This window comes from Aotus nancymaae, unplaced genomic scaffold, assembly GCF_030222135.1.
Source record: "Aotus nancymaae isolate 86718 unplaced genomic scaffold, 86718_ANA_hifiasm-v0.15.2.pri h1tg000014l, whole genome shotgun sequence".
NCBI lineage: Eukaryota > Metazoa > Chordata > Mammalia > Primates > Aotidae > Aotus > Aotus nancymaae.
Window position 1 is genome coordinate 22,068,923 of NW_026988425.1, and position 17,607 is coordinate 22,086,529.

Consider the following 17,607-nt stretch of genomic DNA (forward strand, 5'->3'; position numbering starts at 1 on the left):
AACTTCATGTCTTCAGCAGAGAATGCCAAACATCGAACAAAATATATACTATTTTCATTAAAATGATCAGAAAGAATGAAAGGAAAGAGGGTTTAAATGGTATTCTGAAGCTTACCCGGGCCATTGAATCAGGAAGATAAAACAGGTCTCTTGGAATTCAATTCCAGTGTTCTAGTCACTGGTTTGTTCAACTCCTGTGCAAAAAATCCATACAAAACACACAATGCATATTCCCCCTTCCTATCAAGTGGTTGTCAAAAGAAACACGCCATTACCTTTCCCACATACTGAGGCTCGGAGCCCATGTATTCTTCCAGCACAAAAAATTGATTCCATACCCAGCCACGTTTAACTCGTTGGAAATGTGACCGTTGTCCTGGCAGATGGATAACATTTTCTCTTGGCTCTGTGGCTAAAGTCTGCTGTGGCTGTGGTTGTAGTGGTGTTAGGAGACCTCCATCAAACAGAACCCAGAGAAGCAGGGATAAACAGTTCCTTGTAAGCATTGGCAAAAGCTTTCCTACAGCAGAGTAATAAAAACTCCAACACTTAACGTAGAATTGTGGAATCCAGGTTTGAGGGGTCTGTGGCCTCCACCACTTAGCTTCTTGTTTTAGTGCAGAAATGATAATGCAGGCATTAATCCTTTTGATGAAAAGGCTTCTGCTGTATTATATTCCATCTAAAGGGACCTATGAGATAGATTAACAAAGATACATTAAATTAATAAAATTACATGATGACATTCATCACAAGTCTCATTGTATCTGCCAACATTTAAGGAAACTGAGAAGAAAGTCTATAAAAGAATTATATTACTAAACGGACACCGCTATTCAACATTTTAACTTGGATAAATTATCTGAGTTTTTTACAGACTTGAGAAAATATTAGTTACAATGAAGGAAAAGGTGCATTATAAACAGAAATGAGGTTTTTTAAAAATTGGCTAATCATTTTTAGGAGAAAAATATAGATCACTATTTTAATCATAAGTTAGAGTAGGATTTTGCAATTTCAGCATTATTAATATCTTAGAGTTGATAATTCATTATTGCTGGGAAGCAATTTTGTTCATTTTAAGATTTCTAGTAGGACTTTTTCTTCTACTTAATAGATGACAATAGCACCCCTGCCCATACCTGATTTGTGACTAGAAAAAAGTATCTCCAGACATTGCCACATATCCCCTGAGGGAGCAAAATATGCCAAAATTAAGAACCACAATATAGAAAATAAAGAAAACACAATTTTTAAAAAGCAAAAAGTCCCTGAAGTTAGAGAATTAAAAGATACAGACCATCTAGAAAAGAGCAAGTTAAATTATTAAATGTAAAAGTGAATGATCTTACTAAAATGTAAATGATGGATACAATGTTATAAGTCTTTATAAATTTAAGTTTTTTCAAAAAAAGCTTTTATAGCCTGGATATAGCAGAAACACTGACAATGTGAGAATAACTTTATAGATGGGCTGCGACTCAGAGAAAACCTGGATTCCTACCAGATAGACAACTTTTACTCTGCATTTAGGTAAAATCAGCTTTGAGCTGTTCCTTTTAACAAGCATTTTTAAATTCACTTATCTAAAATTCATTGAGTGTCCATAATGCACCGTCTTTAATTATGTAGTAGATAAGAAAACAGACACATCTTTGCCTCTCTAAAATCACAAACAGAAAATAAACAGTCAAATAAGTAACTGAGGCAAATTATGCCAATGGGGGGAAAAAAAAGCAAACAAGAATATCCTGAAGGTAATACCCAAGTTAGCAAAAGCCTGTTGTAGGTGATAATTGCACTGAGGGCTAGAAGAATAAAAGCATTCCTATAATTTTTAAGCAGGCATGTTGAACTATGCCTCTAGAACCAGGGTGGTTTTGGGCATTTGGCACTAGAGGCACAGTGCTTCGAGCCTGTAATGTTTCTAAGGGCCAAAAATGTCGGAAGCCAGAAAATATACGTAATGCTTCCAAAACAAGAGAACTATAATAAAAATCAATGCATGTTTAATTAAATGCCTATAAAACATGGCATTTTTTCAACTAGTCAGCTTCAGTCCAGATCAATGCATATTCACTTATTTGTAATGTAATAAAAATGTTTAATGAGGTCTTCATAAATATTGAAATTTAAACATCAAACATGGAAGTAGTAATTCACCATACTTGAGATAAGATGTGAGATGAGGAGTGTCCAAAAGTTATACTCTGAAAGTATTTTATAGGGCAAACCTAAAAAAATTATAATAATAAAATTGGGTATAATTTTTTTCTTTTTTATACGAATGTAACTGTAACTGTTAGATATTGATAAAAATATAAGTAGTCCATATTTTTTGCATCTTTTCATTCTGACAAAATGTTTATAAAACATTTAGATCTGCAATGTCCAATATGGAAACCACTAGTCATATATGCCTCTTTACTTGAAATTTGGCAATTTGGGATCATGATGTGCTCTACTTTTAAATTATAAGTTGAATTTCAAAGATAGTACAAAAAAACAAGAAATTATAATCTCTTTTTTTTTATTACTTGACATGGTGATACTTTAGATATATTAAAATCAGTAAATATACATTATGAAAATTAATTTTGCTTATTTCCTTCTAATTTTTTATTTGCTTACTAGAAAATTAAAATTTGATATGCAACTCACATTTACATTTTGAATTATTTTCTATTGGACAGCATTGACTTAGACAATACAGTTTAAATCACAAACTGTGATTTCCATTTAAGCAATTTATTCTTAACATTCAAAGTCAAATATCTAACATGAACTGCATCAGGTTGGGGTAAAAATACATTAGAAAGTCAGAGAATTTTTGCATCTATTTCAATAATGTGTAAGCATGATAATGTATTGCTTTCTCATTTGTTTTTAAGTTTAAATAGCAGGGATTAACCTCCAAGGTGTTTTACTTTCTTGATTTTTTTGTTTCTTCCATGTTTCATCCCATACTCATATCAATCCTATTCCAAGCATATCAGTTCAGCTTGGGAGATAAACATAAAAAGAAAAATGGGTGACAGAAACTCTGACTTTCCAAATCTATTAGAATATGTCATTAGGTTGCATTTCTGCCTTCCTGCTCTATTAAAATTTCTTTCACTATTTTCAGGATGTGAGATATTAACACTCAGATTTTAGAGAACTCTGACATCTAAGGTCATCTCTCAACACAAGTGTCTTTTTATTGTATATCAGAGAATTTTTAGGTTGGACATGTGACTACATTAATCATCATTGCCCTCAGTCTGGTTCAAATTCTCCTTCTCCCTTAGAAGTCAAAGGTGTCTAAAATCTGACTTGTGGCCCCCTACTAGAGTAATCATTTAGAAATTTTCATTCACCCACATCATTCTCCATCTGTCGGTTGTGCTAGGATATGTGTCTATAGTGTAGGGAAGTTAGTGAACAAGTGATTGGCAAGTAGAGAGAAATGTGAATTTAACATACAAAGTGCAGTAGTCCCCACTTATTTGTGAAGGATTTGTTCCAAAACCCCCAGGAGATGCCTGAAATTAAGGATAGTACCAAAGCTGTTATCCATCAATCAGAACATATTTCTGTTTATGTCCTCCACCCACAAATTTTATACTTTTTCTATCTGAACGAAGCACATATCACGTACTGGGGCTGTAACTTTTGCAGTTTGGGAGCTGGCACAGCAAAACTAGAAGGGATTTCTTTTTCATTCTTCACAATTTCAGGGAGAGATTTATTCTTACCCTAGCAACCTCAGCATATGATTTATTTTCTTTCCTTATTAAGTAGAGAACTTTCACCTTTTCACATAAAGGACACACTTTATGGCTTCTTTTGTCATATCCAAATTGCCAGCATCACTATTCTTGCACTTCGGAGCCACGATGAAGTAAGGCTTTCTTGAACATAAGCACTCGATACTGTGACAGCCAATCTGCTAACCAAGAAGGCTAAGTGACTCGTGGCTAGAGAGTGTCTACTGCATGAATCCGCTCCAGGAAAAGATGGTACACATCCCAGGTGGGACAGAAGTGTATGCTGCAAAATGTCATCATGCTACTCTGAATGGTGCACTGCTTAAAACTTATGAATTGTTTTTTTTTTTTTTAAGTTTCTAGTTAATATTTTTGGACTGCAGTTGATCACCGGTTACTGAAACATGGAAAATGACGCAGGATAAGGGGTGACTACTGTCGGTTTTTTCATAAGCCAATTCACCAACGCATCAACAGTTTGCACCAGGAAACAACAACAGCTAAATGCAAAATATGGTAATAAAGCTGAAGTTAACTGGAGCCACAGAGGCATGCAATGTAGAATACGATGCCCATTTCCCTCAGGCCCACATTCTGTTCTTACTTTGGCTCCTGTTGGTCACAAATTCGATCATACTGTGCTGTGTTTTTTCCAGATTTTTGTGCATTTTTCTCTCAGAGTAGGCTGAACTTTATTTGTATCCATGTTATCAAATTACCTTCTTTTTATAAGACAAATTTTATATTTACTAGGTATTTATTTAGCAATAGTTTATTTTTTCTGGTATTTTTATTAGGATGGTGATTCTTAATGGTGATTGCATAGGTTTTGGGGATCTGCACATATCTTTTTATTCTATGAGCCCCTGTTATTTTCATATGAATTTTGCAGAATGCAAAGCTTTTAAAAAAACTCGCCTATCACTCTGTAGCAGAAATACCTGTAATTAAAAACATAAAACTTTCTCCTTGCACATATTAAAATCCAGAACTTTAATACGACATTCATGAATTTACCAAGGCCTGAATAATCGACCCCTGCATGCTCAATTCTTCCCATTCTCTTCCTTTCTTGAGTCCAAACTCCTTAGCTTTAATTAATACTCATAACAGTAATTTATATTAGAAGTGTACTCATGTGATTATTTGTTTACTCTTTTCTGGGTGGAGTGGTGGTGTGAAGAGAAACTAGAGAGGAGCAATGGTTCCTGTTTTATTAGCCATTCTGTTTCTGGGGTCTACACTATTACCTGGCATATGGTAGGCACCAAGTATATCTTTGTTAAGTTTGAATGAGTAGTTCATTCAATGATGAAAGCTAACCTTTATTGAAAACTTACAATGTTCCACATGGTGTTGTATGTTCTCTGCCTATATAACAGCCCTGTGAAGGAGGTGGTATGATTACACCCATCTGACAGAAGAAATGGAGGAACAGAGATGTTAAATGACTTGGCCATGATCTACATGTTAGTACATAGCAGGTAGGCTTGAATCTGGGCAGACTGACCACAGAGCTAATACTCTTGGATCTTCTACTGTGCTGCTCCTCTGTTAATACATGTATAATACACAGAAAACTCAGGGGTTTCCAATCCTAGTAAAACAAGGAATAAGAGCTTGCAAACTTGAGTTTCAAGTTATTTTTCCCAAGCTAAGTGGGTATTTCAATACTGGGCAGCTTAAGCTTTCAGACTCATTTAGCTCTTTTGAAAATTAGGAGATGTAAGCTATCAGGTCAATATAGTTCCTTTGAAGTCAGGTAATCCAAGACTCCCAGCTTTCCACCTACAAGGATCTGGGAAGGACATAATTCTAGGCAGGGGCAGGAATTAATAGACAGGGTCAGTATTCCAATAGAATTGGATAGTGGTCAGAAGCTCAGAAAGTGCTCCAACAGCCTAGCAAGGTACTAAACAGGTCACCAAGTTGAATGTTAAGAAGTAGCTGTTGACTGGGCATGGTGGCTCACGCCTGTAATCCCAGCACTTTGGGAGACTGAGACAGGCAGATCACCTGAGGTCAGGAGATGGAGACCAGCCTGACGAACCTAATGAAATCTCATCTCTACTAAAAGTACAAAAAATTAGCCAGGTGTGGTGGCTGATGTCTGTAATCCCAGCTACTCAGGAGGCTGAGGCAGGAGAATTGCTTCAATCCGGGAGGCAGAGGTTGCAGTAAGCTGAGATCACGTCACTGCACTCCATCCTGGGCAAGAGGGAAACTCTGTCTCAAAACAAACAAACAAACAAAAAACCAAAAAACATACAAACAAAAAAATCCAGAAGTAGTTGTTGTACAGAAAAGAGGATAAGAGAGTTTCCTACTGTTCTAGGCAGCTCTTCCTGGAGAGCTTGAGCTGTGAATGTAGTCCTGGGGTCCCATACATGTGATGGGAGCCTGTTTGACCTACTTAACAACTCTAAATTTGAGGATTGCTTCTAACATTGATATTATTAAAAATAAATAAATTACTTAATAGATTAATAAAAATATTGTCTTTGGAACAAGATAGATCTAAAGTATCATTTTAATTGAAGTCACAGCATAGTTTTGCGCTAAGTAACTATCTGTTAAGTAGCATTTGAACTGTGGGGACACAATCAACAATGTTCTTCTATTTGTAGAAGAACATATATATATATATGTAGAAGAACACATATATATATATATATATATATGACTAAGTACATATTTTTTAAATCTCATCATTCAGTGAGAACATGTGTGAGAGTGCATTTCCTAACTATTGCCATTGTTTTATAATCCTAAAATCGATTTCGAGTCTCTATAACACTGCAGTCCTTTAGTGAACAGATGAACCAATATTATTTTCAGTACATGATGCTGCTCCCAGCAGATCCCAGACTCTGGCCACGGTTGTCAGCCAGGGAGCTTTTAAAGTTCTATATCACAACAAAAATAATGCAAGGAGATTGAAGGACTCCAGTTCTTAAGTGAAAGGGAAACAACTCCCCCAGGCATGAAACACAGGCTAAATTACAAGGAAAAACTATATCGAGCCATCAACCTGGGTATACTTGCTCCAGCACCAATGGTGTTGTTATAAAAGCAAGGGTAGAAAGCTATGCTGAGGGGTCAGCACCCTATGGAAATATACGAACCTTAAGGAAGACAGATTTGCTACAAAAGACATCACCAGAGGTATGTTTTATTCCCTATACCAGATTTCAGGCATAGTGTTAAAAAATTTATATTTGTCTGTGCTTCCTAATCTTTTGTAGAGCCAGAGTGGCTTTACAAAGACTTCTTAACCCTGATAATGACTCTCTGGAGTCCAGCATCCCTTTTAACAGAAGGGATATATTTTTAAAAATTGGTCATATACCAAGCAGTAGATGTTTATTTGTGAAATATTCACTGACAGTAACACTTCCTTTAAGTATGTCTCCAAAGCTAAAAGATATACAAAGATTGTGGTTTCCCTAGTTATTTATTCAATTGGGGTATGTTTGCTTTTAAGAATAACTCCTGAAAAGGGGGATATATATTCAATATAAATTACATTGAAAGGGTTCTCTTTGTCAGGGACAACTTATTAAGCTGAAAGATGTATTAATTATTAAAAGGGGTTCTCTATTATGGGTAGCATTCTCATACTAACGGCATATTGGATAATTCTTTAATGGTGACTATGCTTGTGGTCTATTTTAAATTAATATTCTATGGAGTAATTTTTCAACGGTACTTCTTAAAATTTAAAAGGAAAATAATACAACTCCCCCACCTCCTCTTGGAATAAATGGCTTTTTAATTTGAAATAGTAGTCAAAGTGATCCACATTAAGCAATATAAGGAAAGGCTTTATTTTCCCTATTATTAAAAAAACAATGGCACCACAACTTATATAATCCAAAAATGATTAAAATGTCAAAAATATATGTTATATTTTTTCATGTTATTCTTCACCTTGAAAACATTATTTTATTTGACTTAACTTCATAAATTAAGCTTTCTGCTTCCTATTGTATGAAATGTGTTATAATGAATAAACGTTTAAAGATTTCAAGCAAATCTGATAGTTTAAGGATATGACTCCTAGGAAAATTATTTGAAGGTTTCAACAGGCATTATTAGGCAAATTTTAAGCTTTCTTCAGAAAAACAAGGTACTTTTGCAAAGCCTTGGGGATGAGCATACCTCCCTAATACAGCTTTTTTGGTTGTATTAAATCCATCCCAAAAGGAATTATGACCCTCTCTTCGGTGTAGCAAACCCTTAACACTCACTCTTCTGTTTTATAAACTGCCTGCTGAGAAGCAGACATGGTAAACCAATCTCTGCTAATTCTTCTGAGTAAAACAGAGGTGCCTGTAGGGGATGATTACTCAATGGTCTTAGTTTATGGGGTTCATTAATCCTGCCTCTCTGTCTTGTCCAGATTCTAACCTCTACTTCACAAGTATGTTAGGAAGCCAAAATGTGCCATTTGAATTTTAACTGAAATGAAAATGGCTGCTGCTGGTATCTCCTATAAGCCAAGAAAAAAAAAAAAAAACCAAGAAACTCAACATGGGACATCTTTCCAGTACTTTATGGCAAGGGACAGAATCTCTCTCTTTAAGGAGAAAAGCAATTCCATCACATCTTTAATTTTTGTGGTGCGATTTTAACTGCATTGTGTGAAAACCCCTGACAATATATTCTGAAATTGGTAATTTACCTCTGTGGCCTTTCTCCCCAAAATCCATAACACCATTCTAATCACAAGACAAGTCTCAATTGAGAGACATCCTATAAAATGCCTCACCAGTACTTCTTAAAATGTTGTTGAAAATAAAAAAAAATCTGAGAAACTGTCAAAGCCAAGAGGAGCCTAAGCAGACATGACAACTAAATGCAGTGGAGGGTATCCTGGAATAGAAAAATAATCAGGTAATAATTATGGAAATCTGAAGAAAATATGAACTTTAGGTAATAACAATGTATTAATATTGATTATTCACCTGTTAGAAGTGTACCATCCTAATATAAGATGTGCAGAATAGGGGAAACTGGGACTTGGTTGTGGCTAAAATGAGGTACAATCTGCTTTCTGCCAGACACTGAACAAATTTACAAGAAGTAATGTGCAAAGAATGGATTGGAGGGGAAGACAGGGCATGGTGGCTCACATTTATAATCCCAACACTTTGGAAGCTGAAGCAAGCAGATTACTTGAGGTCAGGAGGTTGAGACCAGCCTAGCCAACATGGTGAAACCCCATCTCTACTAAAGATAGAAACATTAGCTGGGGGTGATGGCACATACCTGTAGTCCCAGCTACTTGGGAGGCTGAGGCAGGAGAATTGCCTGAACCCAGGAAGTGGAGGTTGCAGTGAGCCAAGATCTCGCCACTGCACTCCAGCCTGGGTGACAGAGTGAGACTCTGTCTCAAAAGAAAAAAAAAAAGAATGGGAAAAAAGAACTTAAGTCAAATTTAGATATTGCTTTGTAATATATGGAAATCTTCAGTATTGAGACAAATTCAAGGAGATCCTGAAAGGCATAGTATCTTCATTTTGATTATTTCACAATGTGTGGAAGAAGTATGTCCATGATGGAAAATACTTTGAATTTTAAAATTGTGTTCAAATTCTGTATCAACAAAATAAAGGAAAATGCTGCAGCAGGGATAGATTGAAGAAAGTTTCCAGGAAGCCACCCACTGGAGATTGATGGCAAGCTGCTCAGAAAATCAGCTTGGAGTAAACTTGGAGAAAATTCCAGATGTAGAAATACATCAAAATTGTCCGAAGGCACTTATACTCTATCATACTCCTGCGTGATCTTCCTGAATTCCTGATTTTATGTAGTTACTGAGGACTGAATAAAGAAAGGATGATAGGTACATTCTGAGAGTGAGATTTAAAAGTAGGATGTCATGCTTCTGGAATGGCAGAGTAAGGAGTTATGGTGACATTCTACGCAGCAAAACAGCAAATTTACTGAGAAAATTATTTAATAATTATCATTTAACGTCTCTAGAAATTGTCTTAAGTGTATTCAGCAAACAAAATAACACTCATGGCCAGCTGTGTTTCTCATCCTTCTTGCCAGTCCTGAGTTGCAGAAACACTATTTCTAGTAGGTGTGGAGGACAGAACCAGAATTCCTTTTCCCCAGGCCCACTCATAAAGTAAAAGCTCCGTTTCAGACCCACCAAGTCAAGCATATTGAGACCTCCTCTCCTTGCTTTAGATCTCTTATAGGGCGGAAGCTCACATTTGTAGGGATAACTGAAAAGACCAAGGACTGCAGTCCCTGTCATCACCCCCCGCCACCACCACCACTGTCCCCATAAAGAGAGAGGATATCACGAGAGGGTATGAGGGTCCCAACTCCCAGTTTTGTTGCATTGGTATAGGCATTCTTCTCAGGGGGAACAGAGGCCAAAAGGACAAAGGGCTCTACAGCTTTGTCTCAGGGGCATACTTTGTTTGGACAGAGTGTAAACTCCTTGTCTAATGCTGAAAGTAGTAAGAATCTGGCAGGTAGCAATTATGAGGAAGTTGGTGGCTCTGTGATATAAGCAAAGGGACAATCAAGAAGAGCTCTCGTGAGACCATGATCAACTCTGGGGATTGGGAAGGTAATTAGTACACAATAAGCTTTACTTTCTCACTAGCAATCACTGCATGGCATGAGGCAGATGTGAAAGTGTCCACGAAGATACACATAGACCTTTCGATGTGGCAGGAGCCTCATCTGTATGAAGGGCTTAAATGTAACTTCATACCAAATACTGACTGAACAACATGCTACTCTGACTCAGAGGCAGCTCCTAGGAAACCACCTTAAAAATTATACTCATCTGCAAGCCTATGCACTCTCAGGAGTGATCGGAGCTGGAACCTTGCTGGTGCCAGCACCTTGCTGAACTTTCTGGTCGTTGGTAGCAGCCTTCAAGTCGCACAGATATACATCAGCACAAAGTGAAAATCTAACCGGTTAAGGGGGCTTAAGAACAGTCATTGACCAGCAGGCTGTTTACACTGACATGTGGACAATGTCATATGTGGCCATGATTAAAGATAGAAAACAGAGAAAAAAATCTGAGGAGGCAGAGGCTACAAACTGTGGGAGTAATAGATTTTGCTAAATTGAGTTCATCCAATTCACTAAACAGATAAATGGCCAAGCAAACAACCAGCACCCCCAGGAAAGGGACATCCTAGTGGGTTCAGTAACTAGAACTGTTAAATATATTATTTGTAAAGTCAATTTTTCACAATTTCAAGACATGCAAAGAAATAGAAAAATGGGATCCTCACACTGGCAGGGGATGGGAAATCAGAGAAACTAGTCTTTGAAGGAGTCCAGATAGTGGACTTGGCAAGCAAAGATGTCAAAGTAGCATTATAAACATCTCGAAAGAACTAAATACAACCATGCATAAAGAATTAAAGGAAGGAAGGTAGTTAATAATATCTCATCAAATAGAAAATGTTACTAAAAAGAGAATTTATTTTTTAAAAGCCACATAACAATTATAGAGATGAGAAATACAATAACAGAAATGAAAAAAAATTACTAGAGGATCTCAACATTAGATTTTGTCTGGGAGAAGAAACAACCAAGATTAAAATTTTACAACATTCCTTCTCCAACTAAAATGTAATAAAATTAGAAATAAACTATAGAAGAAAATTTTGGTACATTTGGGAACTACGGAAGAAAAAGAGAATTTTTGTCACTGGGGAAATTAAAAGGTGAAAAAAGCCAAACAATGTAGTCTTAAATAACCAATTATTTAAAGAATAAAGTATAGGAAAAACTATTTTGAGACTAATTAAAATTAGAATATAACATACAAATGTATATGACAAAGCAGTGCACATAGGAGGATTTATAGCTGTGTCTACATTTTTAAAAAATCTCAAATCAATAATTTACCCCATTAAGAAACAAGAAAAAAAGAAGAGCAAACTAAACTCAAAGCAATCAGAAGAGTAAAGATAAAGACTAAAGAGGAAATTAATGATGTAAAGAATAGAAAACAATAGATAAAATTAGCACACCCAATTGTTCCTTTGAAAGCATTCCTCAATGTTATACTTACTACAAAAAAGGAGTCAAATTACTAAAATCAGTAAAGAAGAAACATCACTATCAACTTCTAACAATTAAAAAACATACTATAACAAATACTATGAACAACTTATGCCAACAAATTAAACAACGTTGATGAAATTGACACATTTCTAGAAAGACAAAAATTAATAATATTGCCTCAAAGATTTAGAAGCTCTGATTAGTCCCGTAACACATAAAGAGATCAAATTAGCAATTTCAAAAACTTCCCACAAAGAAAATTTCAGAACAAGATGTCTCCACTGTTTCATTCTACTTAACATTTCAATAATAATTAATATAAAACCTCCAAAAACTCAAAAAAAAAATAAGTTGAGGTAATATATCCTGACTTATTCTACGAGACCTTTAATATTATAATACCAAAATCCAATCAACACTTGACAAGGTAAACCCAAAGACACACAGACACACACACACACACACACACACACACACACACTCCTCCTGAAGACCAATATTCATTATGAATATAAATGTAAAGACTCTCAACACAGTTCTGGCACACCAAATCCAGAAACATACAAAATAGAATGCACTGTGACCAAATGGGATTTATCTCATTACTGCAATGCTGGTTAAATTTCTAATAATTAATTAGTATAATACCCATGTCAACAGAATAAAGAAACAAAACAAACACAGGATCATGTCAATGATCTAGAAAATGTATTTGACAATATTCAATATGTTTTATTTATAAAAACAACCAACCAAGTAGGAAGAAAAGGAAAAACCTGAAACCTGATAAAGATAATCTAACAAGTCTCCACGGTTAATATTATGGTAATGGTAACAGACTGCATGTTTTCTCTCCAAGAACACAAACAAAAAAGGTATGTACGCTATCCCCATGTCTTTACAACATTTTAATGGAGGTTTTATTGGCAAATTAGACAAGAAAAGAGGGAAAATTTACCTGACTAGATAGGTAGAAAAAAATTTATCTAAACTTGCCGATGACATGATCTTTCATATTTAATATCCTAAAGCATATATATAGTTTAGTAAATATTTTAAAGTATATACATATAGTTTAAGGGGTGTGTGTGTGTGTGTGTGTGTGTGTGAGAGAGAGAGAGAGAGAGAGAGAGAGAGAGAGTGTCAGAGGCCTGGCAGCATACAAGGTCTATATACAGAAATCAACTGTATTTCTCTGCAATGAAAATGGCATTCTGAAAATTGAATTAAGAAAATACTTCCACTTACAATAGCATCTGAAACATAAAATATTTAGGTCAAAATCTAACAAAAGAAGTGAAATGTGTATGCTGAAAACCACAAACTATTGTTGCAAGAAATTAAAGAATGTCTTTGTATACGAGAGGGCATAAAATGTTCATAGATTGGAAAGTTAATAAAATTGATCCTTATGCAATTCTTATCAAAATTCAAGCTGCAATATTACGGCAATTGAAATGTTCATTCTAAAATGCATGTAGAAATGAAAGGCACCCAGCAGAATATTAAAAACAATATTATACAAGAAAAGTAAATAATTTGGAGAGCTCAAACTTTCTGCTTTTGGAGCTTAAAACACCACTGCAATAATCACGGCAATGTGGTACTGGCATAAGTCTACACCTAGAGGTCATAGAATGGAATAGAGATCTTAAAATAAATGGCTCCATCCTGAGTGAATTTTTGCATATGGAGGCAATGGAGGATTTAATTCATCTTTTTCACGTGAGTATCCAATTCTACCAAACATTTCAAGAATAATTAATATGAAACCTCCAAAAACTAAAAAAATAAAAAGTGGAAGGAAGATATCTTGATGTATTCTATGAGCCTTTAATATTCCAATATTAAAATCCAACCAACACTTGGCAAGATAAACACACAGGCGCACACACACACACCCCCATCCTGAAGACTGATATCCCTTATGAATATAAATGTAAGAATTCTCAACACAGTTCTGGCACACCAATTGCCCCAGGACCATTGTAATCTAATACTGCCTGTAGAAAATCAGTTGCCTAAAAATAAGTGTATTTTAGGATCTCTATTTTCTCAGTAAATGATCCTGGGGAAATTGGATATCCACATGAAAATGATGACTTTAATCCTTTACTTCCACTGCCACCATATACAAAAATTCACTCAGGGTGGCTTATAGACCTTATTTAAGAGTTAATACTGTAAGATTCTTACACAAAATCATAGAATAGGCAATGCCATCTGTTAAAATAATATGTGACTCCAAAAGCACAAGTTGACAAAATAAAGTTAAGCTGGACTTTAGGAAAATTAGCAATTTCTTGCTTCAAAGAACACCAATATGGAAGTAAAAAGATAACCTATAGAATGCAAAAAAGTATGTTCAAATTATACACTGACAAGAGACTTGTATCTCAAATATACAAAGACCATTTATTATTCAATAATGGAAAGATAACACAATCAATAAACCTGAGAAGGCTTTGAATAGACATTTCTCTAAATCAGATACACACATGGACAATAAGCCCATGAAAGGATGGTCAACACCATTAGTCACTAGAAAAATGCAAATGAAAACCCCAGGGGAGATGGCTATCATAAAATGACAGTAACAAGTGTTGAAGGAGGATGTGAAAAAGCAGCCCCTGCATACATTGCTGGTAAGATGTAAAATGGTGGAGCTTTTTTGGATATTATTTTGGTAGTTCCTCAACATGTTAAATAAAGAGTTATGAGATGATCTGGCAATTTCACTCAGGTGTCTACCTAGGATAATTGAAAAGACTCATCTGCACAGAAACCCACACACAGTACCTCCCAGCAGCATTATTAATGATAGCCAAACAGTGGAAACAAACTACATAAAAACCAATGGGATTATTTGCTGAACAGAATCTGATATATTCATATGTAGGGTGTTCAAGGGATTTGGGGACTGATTAAGGAAAATGATGTAACTGTGAGAAGCAGTTCACACACAACAAGCTTTAGTGGGTGGTGCTTACACAGCCACATGAGACTATCTAGAGACTGATAATAAGGGCTATGATCCAGAGGATGGGGGTTCAGAGAGGTGGTTTACACAAATGATGTCATTAACCAACACGGTCAGGTGTCTCTGTGTCAGAGAGCTCCCTTTGTTGCAGCTTCGGTTTCATAACCACACGGCTCTAGCTTATCTATTACTAATAGATGTGGGTGAGCTTTTGAAGGCTAAGTAAATCAGACACTCTCTAAATGGCTACTGGTTTGGGGTATTTTAAAGTAATTGAATGTACAAAAATTTGAGTCTGACTCTGGTGGAGTCTGAAGCTCATGGGTCTCAACGTGCAGTGAAGAAATAAACTAAGGGCCCATATAAAAAGTCTACATTTAGCTCATTTATGTAACACCATGAAATTCATTATTATTTGGCAATAAAAAGTCCTCATACATGCTACAGTATGCATGAAATTTTGAAACATTATGCTAAATGAAAGAAGTCAGTTACAAAAGATTACACATTGTATGAATTTTATTTATATGAAGTTTTCAGAATAGATACAGAGGGGAAATTAATTGCTGCTTAGGGATTATATTTCAGGTATGACCTGGAGAATGGTTGCTGATGGGTTTGGGGTTTCTTCTTGGGGGAGCAAAAATGTTCTAAAATCTTATCGTGGTGATGGTTGCAACACTATGTGAATATACTAATAAATATTGAATTCCATACTTTAAATAGGTGAATTGTGTGATATGGAAGTTATATCATGATAAAGTTGTTAAAGAAATGACTACATGATAGACTTCAGACTCAAGATTTTGGGCTGTAATTAGTGGACCTGGAATCGTCTTTGCTTCTTGGAGCAAATTAAACAAGGCCTCAATTCATGTTAATATATTTCACATCATGTTGATCAGAGTCTACCTCAATACTAACCTAGGGCTCATATTTGAGAGTAGGCCCACTGATTTTCATCTGCTAGTGCCTCACTGCTTCACCATGACCACCTGGGCATCATAGCAGTCCTCTAAAGTTTTACAGAAACCATCTGGGTTGGAGATAGCCCACATTTGCTTTATCTGTGCTGCAGAGGGAAATCAAGAGGCAAACTGTTACACACGTGACTTTTCCCAGCACACAAAGGCAGTGCACTCCTTTAAACATTCCAGATGGGAGTCAACATGAGTGAAACAGGAGTCTGAAGCCATGCTTTGACTTATTTTCTAGACTAAGCCTTGGAACCACCTTTAGAGGTGACCCGTAGGAATCTGACTACAAGGAAGAAGAGCCCTTGGGTTGCAGAAATAGATACTATGCTGCTCTTTACAGAGAACCACAGATATTTGAATGATGGCAATACATAATGGCATTAGTAGCTTTATTCACCAGAACTCCAGAGGGACTAAATCTAGGATGAAATTGAAGCTGAGTTTAGCACAAAGTGCATTTCATGTCCCAGAGGAATACATCAAGGGACAAGATAAGGACAGAGACCATCATGACAGTAGGGGATGGCATGGCCGATGGGTGGTAAGCATGTGGGAGAGGGGGAGAAAGAAGAAAGGAGATTTTAGGAGACAGATTTGAACTTGAGAGTGTGTTAACGAGCATCAATGGCCCAGTGACATATCAGTATAGATTTCAAGATGCACAAACAATTGGAACCACAAAGCTATCAAGTGAATTTCTAAAAACCAAGAAAATATTGTGTCTTTTTCAGATAAAAAATATTGTACTTATTAACTAGTCTCTAAAAACATATGCATTATCTGATTCTAAACCTTAAATTAAACACCAGAGAAGTTTTCCTTGTAATTTATTTGAGGGACAGTGAGAGATTTATTGAGGACTATGTGTAGAGGTTGGATTTTAATTTTTCAAATAGAAAAATAGTAGGAGGTGACAAACAGGAAGGAAATACTATTAAGGAAAAGAGAAACATTTAGTAAGCAGCAAATATTCTCTAGTTGCATAACTCCAGGCAATACTGATCACACAAGACTCACAAGACATTTTTGTCCTTGGAATTTACCCCACATTATGGCATAAAGTAGAAGCCTTGATGTGTCTAATTACAAAGCTTCAAATGTGAATCCGAAAAACAATTCTCTCTATAAAATCTTACCAGTGTCACTGTAACTCTTTATTTGCTATATGCTGTACATTACACACACACACACACACACACACACACACACACACAGAGATTTTTATTTAGCTAACCCATTCTTCTTTAAATAATATATTTAGTTAAATTGTGAATTACTATATTACATTATTGATTTATTAAAATCACTCTGCATGTTGTGGTCCTCCTGATTTTTATATACCACGGGGGATATAAATGGGTTTTCTTATTTTGGAAACTACTCAATAATTTCACTTATTAAAATATGTTTTATTTAGAACTCATTCAACTGGATGGATTATACCCATTATTTACCAAGGTACCAGCTGTCCTATGAGAAATTTATTCTTGATCTCTTTTGCTGTATTATTTTACCATAGAGTATTATTTCCAAATTATAAAATGAAATCAAATTATAAAATCTCAATTAAAAATCTCAATTATAAAATCAAAATGTATTATGCATCGAAATCACTGTTTTTATTACAAAAAGCCAATTATTCCTTCTATGTAAAAATTTGAAAGTGTGATGCATAAAGAATATACAATTACTTATATTAATGCTCAGAACTTTTTTCATTTCTTCAGGAGGCAAAAATTTATGGAGCACTTCATATTATCGAGGAACAATTTTAGACACTGACACTATTATTGAACAAAATTCACACAATTTCATATCAACATTGTGCTTTCACCATGCAGATATT

The 17,607-nt window shown here is 35.4% G+C and overlaps 1 protein-coding gene across 6 annotated transcripts in view; it reads right to left on the reverse strand.

Annotated features, from left to right (window-relative positions):
- Positions 1-17,607, reverse strand: part of CDH12 (cadherin 12) — a 1,114,509-nt gene that overhangs the window by 335,822 nt on the left and 761,080 nt on the right. For all 6 annotated transcript variants that reach the window (XM_012475264.2, XM_064375903.1, XM_012475265.2 and 3 more), the window contains one exon: positions 276-692. In XM_012475264.2, coding sequence (XP_012330687.2) covers positions 276-506 — 231 coding nt within the window. In that variant the 5' untranslated portion in view covers positions 507-692. The remainder of the gene's footprint in view (positions 1-275; positions 693-17,607) is intronic.